Below are 18,058 nucleotides of genomic sequence, written 5' to 3'. Positions count from 1 at the left end.
AGTAGCTCAAGTCCAGAGAGAGGTAGCCACAATGATTAGGGAAGGCCGTATCAGTTTCCTGTGGCTGCTGTAACAAATTATCACAAACTTAATGGCTTAAAACAACAGAAATTTACTCTCTTACAGTTCTAGAGGTCAGAAGTTGGAAATCAGTTTCACTGATCTAAAGGGTATTGGTGGGGAGGGGGCGCTTCTGGAGGCTCAGTGAAGAGAACCCATTTCCTTGCCTTCTTCAGCCTCTAGTGGCCACCTGGATTCCTTGGTTTATGGCCCCCTCCTCCATCTTCAAAGCACACCACTACAATTTCTGCTTCTCTCATCACATCATCGCCTTCTCCTCTGACTGACACCTCCTGCATCCCTCTTATAAGGACCATGGGGATTACATCAGGCCCATCAAAATAATCCAGGATAATCTCTCCATGTCAAGATCCTTAACCATATCTACAAAGTCTTTTGCCATTTTAGGATAACATTCACAGAATCTGGGGATTAGGACGTGGACCTATTTGGGGAGTCATTATTCAGCTCGCCACAGAGTCCATAGCAAGTACGCTAAGACTGGCTCTAAAATGGGAGGGGTTGGTGAACCCCCCCTTCCCAAGTTCCCTAAATTATAACTGAGTGTCAAGAAGAGGGAGAAAGTGAGCACTTCAGAGGATTCCTTTATACACCCCTGAATCCACTGATACTCAGGGGCTCTTCTGAGTTGTGGGGTCACCGGGTAGGGAGTAGCTTGAACCTTTTTGGTTTGACTCCCAGGGCTTCTGGGGAAAATGAAGTGGAGAGACCCTGCCAGCATCAGGAGAAATAAAGATCTCTCATCTCCTCAGCCAGCCCCTTTCCCAGGGGCTATCACCTCCACTGCCTTTGAAAGAATGTCAGGGGTCTTTTATAGATAAACCCATGACCCCTCCTACATCAGAAAGGCTTGGAGTCACTTTCCTCCCCCAGGATGCGTTGGACCAGAGATCTGAATTCTGAGCTCAGTATCCATCCCAGAGAAGGACTGGTTTGGACAGCACAGCAGCAGCTCAGAGACAGGAGCCCAGGCCATCCCGAAATCTTGGAAGATTACTCATCCGGAGCTTAAGCAGGGGGGGTGGGGCTCCAAGGTGAGGGCCTCTAAGAGGGTTGGTTCTAGCAGCGTCAGCTGCAGTGGGCAGGACTACCGACAGCGTGCCGGTATAACTAACAGCACATCGGAATTGCATATTGGAAAGCGTCAGAGATCCAGCGCCCCGACCAACCCCGCGGTCCGCGCCTCAGATTCCAGCTCCTCAGGATTCTGTACATAGATATTATGCCTCTGGATTCAACCGAGCGCACAGCTCCCTCAAATCCAGAATTAAAGGCGAGACGCAGGCTCTGGTACCGCGGGCAGCCTCAAACCAGGCAACGCGGACCGCGCCGGGTAGTCTACGCTCCAAATTCAGCACTGCGGACAGCTCCTTGATCGGCACGTCGGGCAGCTCCCAGCGAGTCTCCTCCTCTCCCCCGCCACCAGCGCTCCACCTCCTCTTGGCCACACAGCGGTCCTCTAGCCTCCGCTGTTCGGGCTCCATCCCGTCTCCCCATACTCCGAGCTCACCTCCGCATCTGTCTCCTCCGCTCTTTTCATCTCCCCGCCCCCATACCTCCCACCTCCAATCGCTCAGTTTGTCCGTCTCACCGGCCCCTGAACCGCCGCCTCTGGATCCCACGGTTTCTGGTCTCTTTCTTCCCCAGCCTCCCAGGTCTCCAGCCCCGAGCTCTTCAATGCCCCTCTCTTCTCCACTGCTTAGCCACCTTTTTCTCTGTCCAGTTCTTTGCTTCCTCTGCCCGCTTGCTTCAAACCCCAATACAGACTCCAGCCTTTCCATAGGACTCCTTCCCCCAGCACCCCAGTTCTCCAGCCCCCCTATCTGTTGGCATCCCGGGCTTCGAGAACAGCCACCAGTCTACTCACCTTCCTCGGCGGTCCCGGGCCTCCCTGGTCCCAAAAGCAACGCGAGACAGAGCGGCATCAGGCAGACAAACAGGCGCGGGGGATGTGGGCCAGCGCCAGTCTCCATGGTCCGCAGACCGAGCTGTCAGTGCAGCGGCGGCTCAAGCCGCGCCAGCCCCAGCACCGCTGAGCAGTGCCCCCAGACCCCAGCGCCGGTTGGGGGCGGGATCTCGCCGGTTACCATCATCCATTGGGACCAATCACTAGGCACTGCCGCGGCAGGTCCACCAATCCTCCCCAGCAGAAGATGGAGGGGTGGAGTTTCATAGGCCAGGGGCGGAGCAGCAAACTGGAGGGGGAAGGAAAGGGTCCCGCCAATCTCCAAACCGTGGGGGTGGGGCAGCGCTGATCGCTCGTCTGGCTCCTGGGGAGGATAAGGAGCTGGCGTCAGTGGCCCACAGCGCTAAACCTTAGCCTCTCATTCCTGAGATGTAGACGATGTGGGCGTGGCTTAAGGAGGGGCGAACCTCGCCGAGGCAGCGACGCTTGAAAGCCTCTGAGCTAGTCTGGAAGATCCCTTGATCCCAGGACTTGCAGAGGGTTTTAAAGCCTGATGTCCTGACCCCAAGTTCTGGGAAGCGCCTCTATCTCCCAGCCCTTGGCTTCTTCCTGTGTCTGTGTCTCCTGGCTCGATCCCGCCCCCTTCTCTCTCCCCGCCCTTATCACACACACACAAACACACACACAGCTGCAGGAGGAAGGGGCCAAACCCGGATCCAGGAGCTACTCAAGAAAGGAAGGCAAAGTGGGAGACAGAGTCCCACTCTACCAGCAGTGCTTCCGAGGCTGGGAAACCATGTGGACGCCGCGATGGGGCGGTGGTAGATTTTGTAAGAAGGATTGGGTCCTCAGATTCTTGCTCCTGCTGCCAGGACACAGACGCACTCTCCACAACCACCCTATTCCCCAGTCTGCTCAGACCTTGAGTTTTACCCTTTGATAATCCTTCTCCGCCCACCCCAGAGAACTGGTGAGGAGCTCAGCGGCCAGGACGCCTAAGCATCTGCGAAAGAGGCAGAGCGATCCTCGCAGAGTTCAACCAGCGCTGAAGAAGCCTTAAGAAAACGTGGAACACGACCTCTATCTCGTGAAGGTCGTTTATGTGCTAGCTGAAGGTTTAAGGCATTGGTGGCGGGAAGGGCTGGGGCCCTCCACGACGAGGGAGGCGGCTATGGAGCGCCACCATCTGGGCTGAACTTGAGCGGAGAAAGCTCCACCCACCCTGTGGCTTTTCAGAGCTCTTTTCTTGGGGGACCTAACCCTCTCCCTTTGGAGGCTATAGTAACTGCAGAAGCCGTAAGAATGAATGCGAGTCCTGTATTTATGTGACCTGTGTGGCCTGAGTGTCTGTTCGTTTTGTGTGTATGTATTCCTCACCCTGCCAACAAACACTTACTGGGTGCCATGCTCTGTGCTGAGGACACCTGGGTGAATTGCCCTGTCTCTGCCACAGTTCGTACTTCCTTGAGCAGCGAGTATAATGGAAATTCCTGGCATCGTACAGCACCGGCCATCTACAAGCTGCTGTCATGTGTCACTTCTGTGTGTATGTGTGTGTGGGGGGGATGTGTACATGCACCCCTGCTCCCTCACAGACGTACTTGCTGGACAGCAGCGATAGGAGGAGCGGCTGGGAGGAATCGGGCTCCTTTGCCTGTAGAAAGAAAGGTCGTCAGGAGGGGCTGGGGCTCTGACACCGCAGGAGACTGGAGCCTGCTGAGGAAGCAGAAGGAGGTGTGGCATCTGGCCGGTCTTTGGATGCAGGCGGGGCCTCTGAAACCAGATCTACCTGAAGAAGGGCTCTTACACACACACCCCCCCCCCCCCCCCCTCCTCCCTCCCCCCCCCCCCCCCTTCCCCCCCCTCCCCCTCCCCCCAGCGCTGGGAGATGGTATTTTTAGAAGCTGCTTAGAGACCCAGGACTCCTTTCATTTCAAAATGAGTCCTCACTCCACCATGCCTCACCCCTGTCTTCCAAACCGGGTCCCATCCCCTTTGCAGTCTCTAAGGCGCCAGCTGTGGCTTCTTACCTGAGCTCCAGGGACTTCAGCCCAGAGGTTCTGACTCTTTATACTAAAATAAAATGCAGACTCACAAAGATCGTTCAGGAGGCAAACAGATGGGTGAAATTATCTGGGGAAAGCTACATAGGATGCCCCAATAAGCCTCTGGCTGTCGGGAGTCTGGTTCCCACTCTCTCCCACCACACACACTTGCAGGCACCTCTGGGAAATTGCCAGATTGAAATCCTAGGAACGAGGGAAAGAAGAGGAAAATGAGTGAAGTAATCCTTCTCTTTCTTCCTCTGAACAATTCATTTACAATAAAATCAGAATGGAGAAGCCCCAGTGTATGCGGATATATGCAAATCAACTAACTGGATCTTAATAAGAGTTGCTCCAAGGCGGATTCCACGCTACCAGGAGGCTGAGGAATAGACACCTCAGTGAAGAAATTCAGGAGGGCCTTGGAAGGAAACGAAGTCGTGGTTTATTGCGAACTTTAAGTCCTGAGGGCCAGTCAACCAAGGGCCACGTTAGATCCCTCCCTGGAAGGGCGAGCGCGGGGGTGGGTGGCGGCGATGAGGGGGGTGGGGGTGGGGGATGGAATGAAGGGGTGGTTTCTGGCCGTGGTGCTGAACTATGAACCCTTGGGCTGGCCTCAGCCTTGTTTCTGTCCGTTGTGCTGAACCCACCAGAGTCTGGACCCTCCGTTTTTGACTAGACCTGGGACTTCCCTACTGCTGCACTCTGATGCTCAGCCCAGGGCTCGCTGCCTACTCCTCCAGCCTATAACCAAGATCCAGTGATTCGAGTCTCAGGAGACAAGCCGCCTTACTACCCGGAACAAGAGTGGAGAGTCCCAGAACCCATCCAGAAACTCCTGTTTTGTCTTCTTCTCTTCCCAAACTCCGTATGAGGTAGGATGGAAGGGATCCTTCTCTCCACTTCTACCTCACTATCTCCAGCATGATGGGGATAACACATGTTGGAGCTGAGCATCTTAATTTAACATCCAAATAGTGAGAAGTGGTCTTCTGAAAGGCAGATTCAACTTTACTGCAATCTTCATCTCCAAGTTACTGAAGGTTACAAATCTAGAGGCTGAAAATTTGATCTCTTCCTTTTGCACAGATGCAGAAAGTACATTCATCCTGGCTGGACAGAGAAGGTCATCTCCTCCATGGAGAAGACTAAGATTGCTCTAAAGAAATCAGGGCCAAGCTCTACTCTCAGGAAAGAGGACAGGGAGGGAGCAAGGAGCAGTGGGGAGCCCCATTTCTCAAAGGGACATCTCCAACTTGTCTCTTTCCTCTTCCATTCCACCTCCCACTCCCAAGACTAAGAACGAAATGAACATACCCAAAGTGAATTCTTTTCTAGGACGATAGACTCACAGGTAAAAGTAAGATAAAGGTTATAAACAATTTTTTAAATTGTATTTTTCTAAAATAAAGGAAATATAAAGCAAATTAATCTATTGACTCTGAAAATTAAGCAGTGAAAACCTTTAAATTATCAAACACAACTACATAGCCTTTATGAGCTTCTACTTCTCCTCTGTAAAATAGGAACAAAATGCTTTCAGAGTTATTGTGAGGTAGAATATAATTTGTGTGTATGGCCCAGCACAGTGATTAGTACATCATTCTGGTATATTTTGTTATTCAACTCCATGGTTAATTAAAGTGAAAAAAACAGAAAGAGAAAAAAGGAAAGGATAAAAGAAGGTTAGGTGGTGAGGTAGGAAGGGAGAGAGAGACAATTAGAGAGACAGTCATAGAGGAAAAGACAGAATGAGGGATAAAGAAAGAGACAGCTGGTTGAGATGAATGTGGCTAGAAAGCACAGAAGCCTGAAGGAAATATGCTTGAAGAGACAGGAGTGGCATCAGGGCAGGCTGGCTGGCCAGCTGCCAAGTGGCCTCAGAGGTGACATTTACCTTGGTGAATTCATTATAGTCCAAGTTCATAAGCTTGACTTTAATGGTGCTAAGAGAGAGCCTATCTCTTGGGAGGTTGGGAAGTAGATCATACTAAGTCAGCTCCCGTCCTGCTATCTGAGCCAAAGAACCAATGTATTAATATACAATGAGAAATAGAACTGCCAAGGAGCCCAGAATGCTCACATCACCATGTCCAGCAAATTCTTCCCCCGTAGGAAAATGTGCACAGGAAGCCAATTTATGATGTGAGAGCTGCTTTGTGAGTGTGAGGGGAGGGAGTTGGATGGTTTAAATATTTGATGGCATCAGGCTCTGATAGCCTTGTGCCTCCAAATCCCCAGTAGGGATAAACCTGCCACTGGCACCTGAGTGACTCTATAGGGTCCAGGGCTTGGAATAGGATTCATCAACATATGCTTCTCTGACTGTTTTTTTTTTTTTTTAATCCTATTTCCATTTCTGAGCAGGCTATTTTAAGATTGAAACAGTCCTTTCAAATTTAAATGGCCCAAGTAATATAAACTAATAAAAATGTTGTAAGTAAAAAGTAAAATATCTGTTCATTCCACATAATCCCACTTCAAAATTAAACCATGCTAACAGATTGATATGTACCCTTCCTGATATTTTCTATGCATGCACAAACACACAGCTTTACAGGAAATGAATGTAGCTGTTAGTGAGGTAAACATCATTGATTATCCACCCAATACCTCTCCCCTCTCATATTCTTAATTGCTGAGAGAGCTCCAATTTTGTTTGGATATTCATCTACTGCAGTCCTTTGCGCAGAGAAGATGACCCTTTCCCCAAGTTCAGGCATGAATAAAGATTGTCATGGCTAATCACTTTCATCCAATTCCATGTGTCAGGATTAGCTTAGGCATGAGCAGGTGATACGACCCTGGCCTTCCAAACCGGGGATTCCAGAAAAGGTTTCCCTTCCTAGTAAAAAGACATGCATGACAGTCAACGTTCCACTTCTTCTCGGAATGTCATGCCTGCATTTGACACCTGGAGCCGCTGCAGCCATCTTGACATGATGAAGGGAGATATCTCAACATTTTCAATCAAGATTTTTTAGTTACATGTAACTGGAAACCCAACTCAAACTCAAACAAAAATGAGATATTTTTGGCTTATGTAACTGAATGAGGTAGACATGTTCAGAACAGCAAGATCTGGCATTGGGATTGTGGCAGAGCGCTAGCTACTCAGCAACCTTGGATATTCTAAAAAGGAATGCAATTGAAATCCTAGGACTGAAATATACAGTAACTGAATTGAACACAATAGATGGACCTAACATCAGATTAGGTACAGCTAATTCTAGGGGTAATGAGCTGGAAGATAGGTCGGTACAAAATATCCATACCGAAGTAATTAGTGAGGGAAAAGAATGGAAAATATAGATAAGAGAGTAAGATATATAGGACATGGTGAAAAAGCCTAAGTACATGACATTAGAGTCCTAGAAAGAGAAGAGAGAGAATGAGAAACAAATAATATTTGAAGAGAGAGTAGCTGAAAAATTTCTACAACTGATGACAGGCATCAAGACATATACTCAAGAAGCACCGTTAATCCCAAGCAGGATGAATGCAAAGAAAATCACACGTAAGCACTTCATGGTAAAACCACTGAAAGCCAAAGGCAAAGAAAAAATATTAAAAGCAATGAGAGAGAGAGAGAGAGAGAAGAAGAGAGAGAAAAGATATATTGCCTCCAAAGAAACCATTAAGACTAACAACTGACTCACTAACATAAAAGATAAAATCCAGAAGATGATGGAATGGCATCTTTAAAGCGCTGAAAGAAAATAACAGTTATTCTAAAATTCTATACCTAGTGAAAATAGCCTTCAAACACGAAAGAAAAATGAATGCATTTTCAGACAATCAAAATCTGAGAAAATTTTTTGTCCACAGATCCACACTAAAAGAAATATTAAAGAGAATTTTTCAAACAGAATGAAAATAAACCCAAAAGGAAGCATGAATATGCAGGAAGAAATAAAGAATAATGAAAAGGGTAAATATATGGGTAAAAATAAATGAACAATGACTGTGTAAAGCAATAATGTCTTGCGGAGTTTTAAACATACGTAGAAACCACAGCACAAAAAGGCACACAGTGTGGGAGCAGCTAAATAGAGTTAAAATCTCTTAAGATCCTTGCATTGTCCAGGAAGTGGTAAAAGAATTAATTTATATTAAACTTTAACAAGTCAAGGATGCATGCTGTAATCACCATGGTAATCATGGAAAAAACAGTAAAAAAAATTTATGTTACTAACAAGCTAATGTAGTAAAATGTGGAATAATAAAAACAACCCATAAAATGTTTAAAAGAAGAGAAAAAAAGGAACATAGAACATGTGGGAGAAACAAAACAAATACTATGATATCTTGAAAGTCACATATACAAATAGCTATTTTAAATATAAGTGGGCTAAATACCCCTATTGAAAAACAAAGACTGTCAGATGGGCTTTAAAAAGTAACTCTTTACTGCTTGAAAAAATCTTAAATATAAGGATACAGATCTGTTACAGTAAAAGATTGTAAAAACATACTATACAAACAGTGACTAAAAAGAACGCAATGAAACTAAACTAACATTACACAAACTGGACTTTAAGAAACTGCTAGATACTGTATAATGCATAAAATGTCAGTAAACCAGAAAGATATAACAATTCTAAATATGTTTGCATCTAATAACATAGCCTCAAAGTATCTAAAAAGATATAACAGTTCTAAATTTGTACGCACCTGATAACATAGCCTCAAAGTACACAACATACATACCACACCTCCAAGTCTGCAGCATAAAGAGCAATGGACTAAGAGTCCTGGGAATCCAGGAAAGGGGAATTTGGGCAAAGGAATGAGCACGGAAGACAGAGTGCATCCAGGGATATGAACACAGCATAAGAACATTAGTCAGTGTAATTAACTGCTAGCGGCTGCAATAAACAAACCCCAAGTTTTAGTGACTTCATGCAACAAATTTATTTCTAGCTTTCACTACACGTTCAACGTGAATTGGTAGGGACTCGGCTCCATTCAGTCTTCAGGGATAGAGGCTGACAGAGGCTTTGAGATCTTGACCCTGTACCTTCAGGAACATGTGACAGGGGAAGAGGTAGATGGATGAGACCCACAAACTCTTAACTACCTCAACTCAGAAGTAACACAAGTCACTTCTGCTCACAGTTCACTGGTTAGCTCCAGTCACCTGGCCCCATTCTAATTGCAAAGAGAATGGAAAATGTAGGGGAGCACATGGAATATTTGGTGGGGATTCTGTCTATTGCAGGAATTTCCCAAATCCTTAAAAGAAAATGTTCTTTCTTGACGCATGATGCCATTAGAAAATTGTGTTTAAAAAATCCTGTTTTCCACCTTCCCAATAATCTCTCAGTTGTGCTGTCTTTAAAATAGCATCTATCCACTTCTCTCTTTTTCTTTCCTTCACTCCCTTCTTCTTTCCCTTTTCTCCCACAAAGCATCTTCCCTTAGCTTATTCAAAACTCCTAGAAGAGGTTCTACAGTGAACCAAGGTTAAGAGAAACAGCTGTACCCTTTCATACAATGCATATAGACCACAGACAACTATTCAGACAGCCCCTTCTTCACCCCTTACTCCAAATATTTGTATCTATATCAACAAGATCAGGAAGGAGGGGCCTGCATGGTTCCACAGACAAAGGACTATGGCAAGACTGGAAGACCAAATAATGAGTTAGGATTTACATTGTCATCTGGGAGCATTTATTTTGGTTTGGAGCCTTCTGAGAAGAGAAATGGAGTCAACATACATCACCCCACAATAGGACAGTGGTCAGGGACAACATCCAGAACATCACAACTGAAAGGGACCTCAGAGCTCCAGTAGTCCAACTGTCCAACTGCCCATTGTACAGATGAGAAAACTGAGGCCCAGAGAAGGAAAGGGACTTGCTCAGGTCCAGGAAAACTTTTGCAAAGCTGAGACTAGAACCTAGGCTTCCCAACTAAAAATCTCAAGACTATTTGTTTAGTCAAAGTTGTTTGGAAGGACAGTGTATTTGTTTTGTATTGCTGAGCTAACAAATTACCACAAACTTAGCAGCTTAAAAGAATACACATTTATTATCTCACAGCTTCCATGGGTCAGGTCTGCTCACAGTTTAGATAGGTCCTTTGCTCAGGGTCTCACAGACTGCAATCAAGGGTCAGCCAGGCTGAATTCTCATCAAAGGCTCAACCAGGGAAGAACCTGATTCTCAGCTCATTCAGGTTGGAAGAATTCTTTTCCTTGTGGCTGCAGGGTTGAGGAGGATGGCTTTTTGCTGGCTGTTGGCTGGAGGCTGCCCTTGGCAGTTAGAAGCTGCCTGCGGCTCTTAAAGGCTGCCCGATGTTCCTTGCCGCTTGAACTTCCTAACATGGTCGCTCATTCCATCAAGCCCACAAGAGAGTCTCTCATCTCAGCGCGCACCTAGTCCCTCTTTTAAGGACTTTTTCATAATTAAGTCAGAATAATCTCCCTTTTGATTAACTCAGACTCGGCTGATTTGGGACCTTAATTACATCCACACATGGTCTCATCTTTGCCATACTCTGTTGGCTAGAAGCAAGTCACAGGTCCCCGCACGCTCAGGGGGAGGGGATTTCAGAAGGGCAGGAACACCAGGGAACAGGAATTATGGGGACCACTCTAGGGTCTGTCTGCCACGGACGTAAATATTTAAACCTACTCAAGTGAAGGGAGAGGAGTTACCGGGTGGATGGAAACATCTTCTGAGAATGAACTGGACCACCTGGCGAGAAACAGAGCTGGGTCTGAAAGCTGTCAGTATCTGAGGCAGCTGCTCGCTGATTTTTTAAAAAGTATTTTGCTTGCTCTCTTTTCCTCTTTCCTCCTGGGGTCAAATGATCTCTGGTTTCTTCTTCTTATAGCATAGTTGCTGCATCTTCCTCCTTGTAGACAGACTGATTGTCTCAGCCTTCTCACAGCATGTGCCCATTAAACTCTGGCCTGCCCATGACGTTGGCTTGTCATGGTGTCTACTCAGGCTTCTGATGTGGTCTTGACGCTGCGCGACCTTTCAGCTTACCTCCCCAGAGCTAATTTTGGCAAATTCTTGGGAGAAGAATCTAATTGCCTTGCTTGGGTCAGAGGTCTGTTATTGGTCCAAAAAGCTGTGGTCAGGGGAACAGGGGCCACATGGTGTAAAGGTAGCCACTTAAGCAGGAGGGTGTGAATGAGCAAGCACCCCAATTCATGTCTTTTATTTAATTCCACTGCATCAAACGGGGCTGCAGAAAATAGAGGTACCTATCCTTGCCAGAGGCCTCAGCCTGCCCCAGTAGCTGCTCTGGTCATTGTGGTATTATATGTCAACTCCATGAAGCTTATCTATCTTATTAATTTTTGTATCTTCAGTACCTAGAACTATGTCTGGCACATAGCATGTGCTCAATAAATATGTATTGAATGAATAAATTAATGAAGGAATGGGACTTTAATAACATGATTCTATATCCCCTTCCAAATTCCTTTTCCTGGTAACTAAAATGTCCCAGGGAAGTCAATTACCATCTTCTCTGAACTACAAAGACTGATTGTAGATTTCACTGCTCCTTTTTCTCCATGTTAAGGGTTGGACTGAAGTGAAAGCATGATGAGAGTATGTATGTGTGTGTGGAGGGTTTGGTGGGGATAATTACTCTATTGAGTGAATTGGGTTGAAATAAAAATCTGGAGGAATGGGTAAAAAGATGGAGCAGAAGGGCTGGGGAGGACATAGCATTGTCCTGTCTTGGTGGAGAGCAGAGTGATCTCTGATTATCATAGCCTGTCCTTGTAATGACATCTCTCAGGTCTAATGGACCCATTACGAACCTTGGTCCTATGTCCTACTTCATTTATAATAATTCTTGCTGCTGATTCTTCGCCAAGTGTATTAAATGCTTTGTTTTGTTTAATCCTTACTGCAAACGTATAAGATGTCTATCACCCTATATTTCCTTCTTCCCTCCATATCCAAGATTCTAAAAGGGTCATTTACATTCACTTGTCCATTTAATTTGTTTAAATTCACTTTAATTTTTAATCAAAGTCATATTGTATGTAATGTTAAAAGTCGAATGGTACTACAAGGCTTGTAATAAAAATAGAAATCCCCTGCCTCTCTCCATCCCGCATCCCTGCGTTTCATCCCCCAGAGCCAGCCACTTTCAACACTTTTCGTTGTATTTCCCAGTATTTCCTCACACTTGCTGAAGATGGTGCTGAGACTGGTGGGCTCTTTGCAAGTGGGGTTCTTTCGTGCTCCTGCTCTGCTCCACAAACCTCAGGGCGTGGCCAGTTGGGATGATGAGGCCACTAACATGTATGAAAGAGTTCACACACAACTCAGCTAACAGTTACTAGTACCTACTGTGCGCCAGGTTCAGGAGACAGTATGGCACCATGATTAAGAGCACAGGCAGATGTAGGCTCAAATCCTAGCCCAGTCTTTCTACCTCTCTAAGCCTTTGTTTCTTCATCTGTCAAACGGGGAATGAAACCACTCATGACCCAAGATTGAAACGAGGATGGGGATGTGAGTGTGGACAATCAAGTATCCTAAAACATGGCTTCTGCTCCATTCCGTCAGACAGAGAAACCCAGTCTGGAAGAGGTCTTGAATGATGGGTGGAATTTGAACAGGAAGGAAAAAGAGAGGCCGTTACAGAAAGGAGATGAGTTGAAGTGCAGACTTACAGGCAGAAATGAACATGCTGTGTTTGAGGAACAGTGAAAGGAGACTGATGTAACTTGAATCTCAGGTTCTCTTTAGATGTAAGAAGTCATGTCAGCTTGGCAGCTGAGGGAAGCCCTGCCGAGGTGGACCACAGAGTCTCACTGTAGGATGGGCAGGGGAGGAATGAGGCAGTGTGGGAGGAGTACTCATTTGTGAGCAGCAGACAAAATGGACTGGATTCGGGCAAGGGGCAGACTCAAGAGTACAGTAATCAAGCTTTGCCTGGTACTCCAGAAACCTGGCTGAGAGTTCTCAGAGAAGTAACTTATTTGGGGCCTCAGTAAGACAGAGTTATACTAGATGACCTCCAAGGATCCTTACAGTCATAATGTTCTATAATTTCTATCATTACAGGATTGATATGGTGACAGTGCAAATATAGAAAAAGAGAAACAATTAACATGTTTTGCAAGTGGTATCAACACGACTTGTCACCATTCGGATACTGGGAATAAAAAAGTGCACCAATACTGACTAAAGTCGGATATGGGTGCCTGAGAGATTGGGGTGCCCTTGGATGGGGAAGTGGGTAGTGGAAGTCACAGTAAACCACGGAAGGGGAAGTTCTAGTAGATGCATGAAGAATATATCAGGCGTGTTCCTGTCTCCAGGACTTTGAACTTGCTCTTCCCTCTGCCTGGAACTCTCTTCTTCCAAATGCCCGCATGGTGTCCTTCCTCTCTCTCTTCAGGTCACCCTCAAAGTGAGGTCATCCCTGACCAACCTACTAAAAATTGCAACCCCCCACCCCACCCTAGCACGCCCCTTCCTCTACTCCTGGTTTGCTTTCCTGTATACCCCTTATCATCACCTGGCCACTGTGTCCTATTCATTGATTGATAGACATCCTAATACGGGGCTCTGTAGAAAGCGATATTCAAAGGAGTTTTACAGTTGTGTTGCAGATTTTAGGAAAAGCAACTAGCAAAGATAAAGAAAATAAATCAAATGGGAAAAAAAGGAATTATTAACTCCAGGAGAAAGAAACACTGTACATGAAAGGAAGTTTAATCATAATTCACTACTTCGATCAAAAGTGAAAAATATTATAGGGTATACCGTAATCACTAGTGATTTAACTTACAATAATGATCCAGCCATATAGGGGCAAGGGACGAGGAGAACTGGGCAGGGCTACGTGTCAGATATTTATCAACTTCAGTGGTTCCTGGAGACGCCCATCCTGGGTGTCTTCCTACTCCTATCAGGGCAGACTGCTCTTAGGGTGCACAGCTGTGGTCCTGGGGCTCCCCTTAGCTTTTCTTTGGTGTTAGGTTTCCTTTTTACTGGATCCCAAGTTTCCCCTCACCTTTTTTATTTACCCCCTCATTATATCTTTTGGTGGCTTCCTGAGAAAGAGGGCACAGGAGAAAAAAGTCAAGACCTTGTGTACCTAAATAATAAGGCATAATATAATAATATATAATAATCAGACCTAATAAAAATGAATAATAATACCTAAACACTAATAAGTTTTTATTCTCTCCTCACACTTTTTAAACTGGTTATAGAATTCTAGGCTCAAAATTATTTTCCTTCAGAATGTGGGAGGCAATTCTTCTCTCTCTTCTGGTTTCCAATGCCATTCTAATTCCAAATCCTTGTTATATGTCTTTTTTTTTTTTCTCCAATAGCTTTTTGGCTCTTCTCTGTTTTCAATACCCTAAAATTTCATAATTCTGAGTCCTATGTGGATCTTGGTTTTCATTCATTGCTCACCTGGAAGGCGACTGCAATCCAGAAAGGATGCTAATTGGCTGACCTTAAAAGAGGGAAATTAACCTCGAGTATCCAGCTGAGCCTAGTATACCGCATGAGCTCTTAAACGTCGGAGAGGAGGGTAGGAGAGAGGAGGCAGACGAGGAGGTCGGAGAGACTCAAAGTGTGCGAAGGACTAGACCTGTGCTGCTGGCTTTGCAGGTGGAAGAAGGAGGGCACAAGCCAAGAAATGCAGGCAGCCTCCAGAAGGTAAGAAATCCCCCCAACGGACAGCCAGCGAGGAGATGGGGACCTGGGTCCTGCAATTGCATAGAACTGAATTCCGCCAATTCTGACCTGGCACACGGAGTCCCTTCTAAAGCCTCCACAAAGGAACACAGTCCTGCCAACACTCTGATTTCAGTCTCATGAGACCCTAAGCATAGAACCAGCTAAGCCACACTGTGCCCGGACAGAAACTGTGAGATAATGCATTTTTTGTGCTGTTTTAAGCTGCTAAGTTTGTAGTAATTTGTTATGACAGCACAGTTAGGGTGGACAGTTCTGTGCAAGCCCGGCCTTACCTCTCACTGGCAGCATCTCATTTCAAACGTACAGTGTGTCTTTCTGTCTTCATGCCCTCCTCAGGACCATCTCTGATATCATGGGAGCCTACTTAGCACCAAGGAGACCAGAAGTGTGAGGAAGTTAACAGCTCTAGAGAAAACACTCAACCAGTGGAAGAGGGGGGCCAGCAGATAATTTCTTTAGCCTCACACCTGTCAATTCTGGGAGGCATTTGTACACTTGGTACAAGTCCTAGTGGAACCAAGGCCCCATTATCTATAGCAGCAACCACCATTAGCTTAGCCTTCCTTCCCTTCTTTCTTGTCTCGTTGCCTTCACTTCTTCACTCATGCTTCCTACGATTACCTCCAAATGACCTACCTGCTCCCAAGTCCCTTTTTCAATCTCTGCTTGATATCCACAGGCAACCAATAGTCGGTTCCACGAGCTCATCTGCCTAGAATGAAAGGGTAACTTACTAGAAGAGTCTTTCAGTGGTTCACACTGAAACCGGGTGTCGAGGAGAACTGAAACCAGGGACTCCAATACCACTAAGTTCTTCTCTGTCCCTTGTTCCTTCTCCTCTAAGGACATTTCCTTTAGGTAGAAAGATTGAATCTGTCCTCAGCACCAGAGAGAAAAATCCCAGGGAAGGGTTGTAATTGATGACCCTTGGGTGAGTGTTCATGATTGGTACAACGGGAAACAGGGCATTATCATCGGTTCATCTTGGGCCAAAGTTCTAGCCATGCATCAAAATATTATGGCTGGGTGGTAGTGTCAAGGACTCCAGGCATGGCCCATGGGGGCCACCATTCTGTTGCAGGGCAACCCAGAAATAGTGGAATGGTTGAGAGCTGGGGTAACCTTCTCACGAGTTATCTAAAACCATCACCACCACGCACTCCCAATGCTCTTCCTTCCTTTTTAATGATTCTTTTTCAGTTTCCTTCACATGCTCTCCTTCTCCTACCCAACCCATAAGTGCTGGTGTTCCACTCTTATTCTTTTTCTTTTATTCTTACTCATTCCCAGAGTCATCTAATTTCATGGGAGACATTATAGTCTTCTCCCCAATATTTAATCCATTCCCAAAATGTAATCTAATCCAGTCATGGTGGTTCCATCCCCTTTGGCAACACTTTGTTTGGAATGAACAGGCCTAAACCAGATCAGACCAATGAGATCCAAAGGGATGCTGGTTGAGGATTTCTGGGAAAGAGAAATCAGTCTTACTGTTGCCTGTTGGACGGCAAAAGGAAACCTGCAGCCTCCACTGCCCATGGCAGCCATTTTGTGATATGAGGGGAGCCAGCTGTGGTATAAAGTCAATGGAAGGAACAGCAGAGCCGTGAGATGGGAGCATCCCAGGTTCCTAATGACATCGTTGAATCAGGGAGTCTGCCGCCCTACCCTTGGGCCACCTGAGTTGTGAGATGATGCATGTCCATGTTGCATAAGCCAGCTTGAATCACGTGTCTACCTCTTGGAGCTGAAAGAATTCTACTTAATTCACTCTCACTATCATGAATTCTCTCAACGTCACTTTCCTGGGCTCCAGACCCACCCACACCTCCCAACCTTGTTCCTCTTCCTCTGTTTCCTACAATTCATTCACTTAAGAAATAAGAATGTGTGCCTGCTGCTACACAAAGCACTGTTTTCCACACTGCAGACAGAGCAGGTGATGAAACAAAGTTGCTGCCGGCACGCACCAGTGAAGGAGGCAGGCAACAAAAACTTTTCTGAATGAATGAAATAATGAATAACGCAGAGTAGGAACTCAATGAATGTTGAGTGAAAAACATATCATTGTCTACAGAATATCACACCAGAGTCTGATATTCACTCAGCAAACAGCCCTAGAAACTGAGTGCCACACCCTATTCTTGCAGCCCTTGAAGTCTTAAAAAGTATAAATAAGACCGGGGCCTGCCCTCTGGAGCTCAGGGTCCAGGAAGAAGGGCGGACAGGTTTTGAGTGCTTATCTTGTTAGGCCCTGTAAAAAGTGCTTTATGGTAACCATCTCACTGCGTCCTCACCAAATGTAGGAGGTTGTCCAAGGGCAGACGGCTCAGGACGGCAACAGGCTTGCGACCAGGCAGTCTGGACAGTGACAAACGCTCTGGTGAGGCAGTCCTGATCCTTGGGGTTAGGCCAGGTCCGTGTGACCTTGTGCAAGTCATGCTCTCCCTCGTCCTTCCACGCTTTAGCCAGTGTCTGACTCCTGGGGTTCTCCCGACGCCCTTTTCCCCGGGCTGCAGAGGGGGCCTGGGGTGTGTGAGAGGGGGCTCCGGGTACGCAGGTCCTGGGACGAAGGGAGGTCACTGAGATCAGAAGGGAGGGGGTCAGCGAAGTCAGTAAAGAGGGATCAGCGGAGAAGGAGATCGGTGGCGAGAACCACCAGAGACGCTCCCTTTCTTCCCCACCCTGCGTGGGCTCCCACGCCCCCAGCGCCGCCGCCCGGACCTTCTCCTGGGCTCCGGAAGGAGGGCATTTCCTTGCCCCCACCGGACGCCCCCACCCCGCTACCCCAGGCTGAAAGGTGACACAGATCCTCCGCAGGCTATCCAGCTGCACTTAGGCCCCTGCTCCTTCGGCCCAGGAACTCGCAGTTGGGCCGCTCCCCGTCTCTCCTCCCGGACCACTCCCCCTCGGCTCGCGACCACTTGGTCTGCGCCACCTGCATTCTCTGTGTGCCGAGCCCGCCCGCACTGCGGGGGAGAGGCGGGGAGCCGCCCACGCCGCGCTCGGCGCTCGGCGTCACCGTCTCCCTGGGACGCGCGCGGGCTGCGCGGCGCGCGGGAGCCGGGCGGGCGGCCATGGCGCGGCTCGCCGGGAGGTAGCCGGGCCGGACGCGAGGAGCGCAGGGGCCGCCATGGCCCGGCGGCGGCGCCGCGCCTGCATCGCGCTGTTCCTGGTGCTGCTCTTCGCCTTCGGCACCCTCATGGGCCTGCGCACGCTCAAGGCTCCGGACGGACTCCCGGCGCTGGGCCCGGGCCTGGAGCTGGCGCCCTTTGAGCGACGCCCGGAGGGGGCCCCCGCGCCCGCCGCCCGGGCCCCGGCCG

The 18,058-nt window shown here is 47.3% G+C and overlaps 2 protein-coding genes across 2 annotated transcripts in view; one reads left to right on the top strand and one right to left on the bottom strand.

Annotated features, from left to right (window-relative positions):
• The window catches only part of EPHA10 (EPH receptor A10), a 35,695-nt gene extending 33,641 nt beyond the window's left edge, over positions 1-2,054 (bottom strand). Inside the window, exon 1 of the mRNA XM_046662473.1 lies at positions 1,949-2,054. Within this exon, the coding sequence (XP_046518429.1) occupies positions 1,949-2,054 (106 nt within the window). The remainder of the gene's footprint in view (positions 1-1,948) is intronic.
• Positions 2,055-17,832: 15,778 nt separating this feature from the next.
• MANEAL (mannosidase endo-alpha like) overlaps positions 17,833-18,058 on the top strand; it is a 7,257-nt gene continuing 7,031 nt past the window's right edge. The window contains exon 1 of the mRNA XM_046660035.1: positions 17,833-18,056. Within this exon, the coding sequence (XP_046515991.1) occupies positions 17,869-18,056 (188 nt within the window). The 5' untranslated portion in view covers positions 17,833-17,868. The remainder of the gene's footprint in view (positions 18,057-18,058) is intronic.

Source organism: Equus quagga, chromosome 5 (assembly GCF_021613505.1).
Source record: "Equus quagga isolate Etosha38 chromosome 5, UCLA_HA_Equagga_1.0, whole genome shotgun sequence".
Taxonomy (NCBI): Eukaryota; Metazoa; Chordata; class Mammalia; order Perissodactyla; family Equidae; genus Equus; species Equus quagga.
This window is presented reverse-complemented; position numbering and strand designations above follow the sequence as displayed.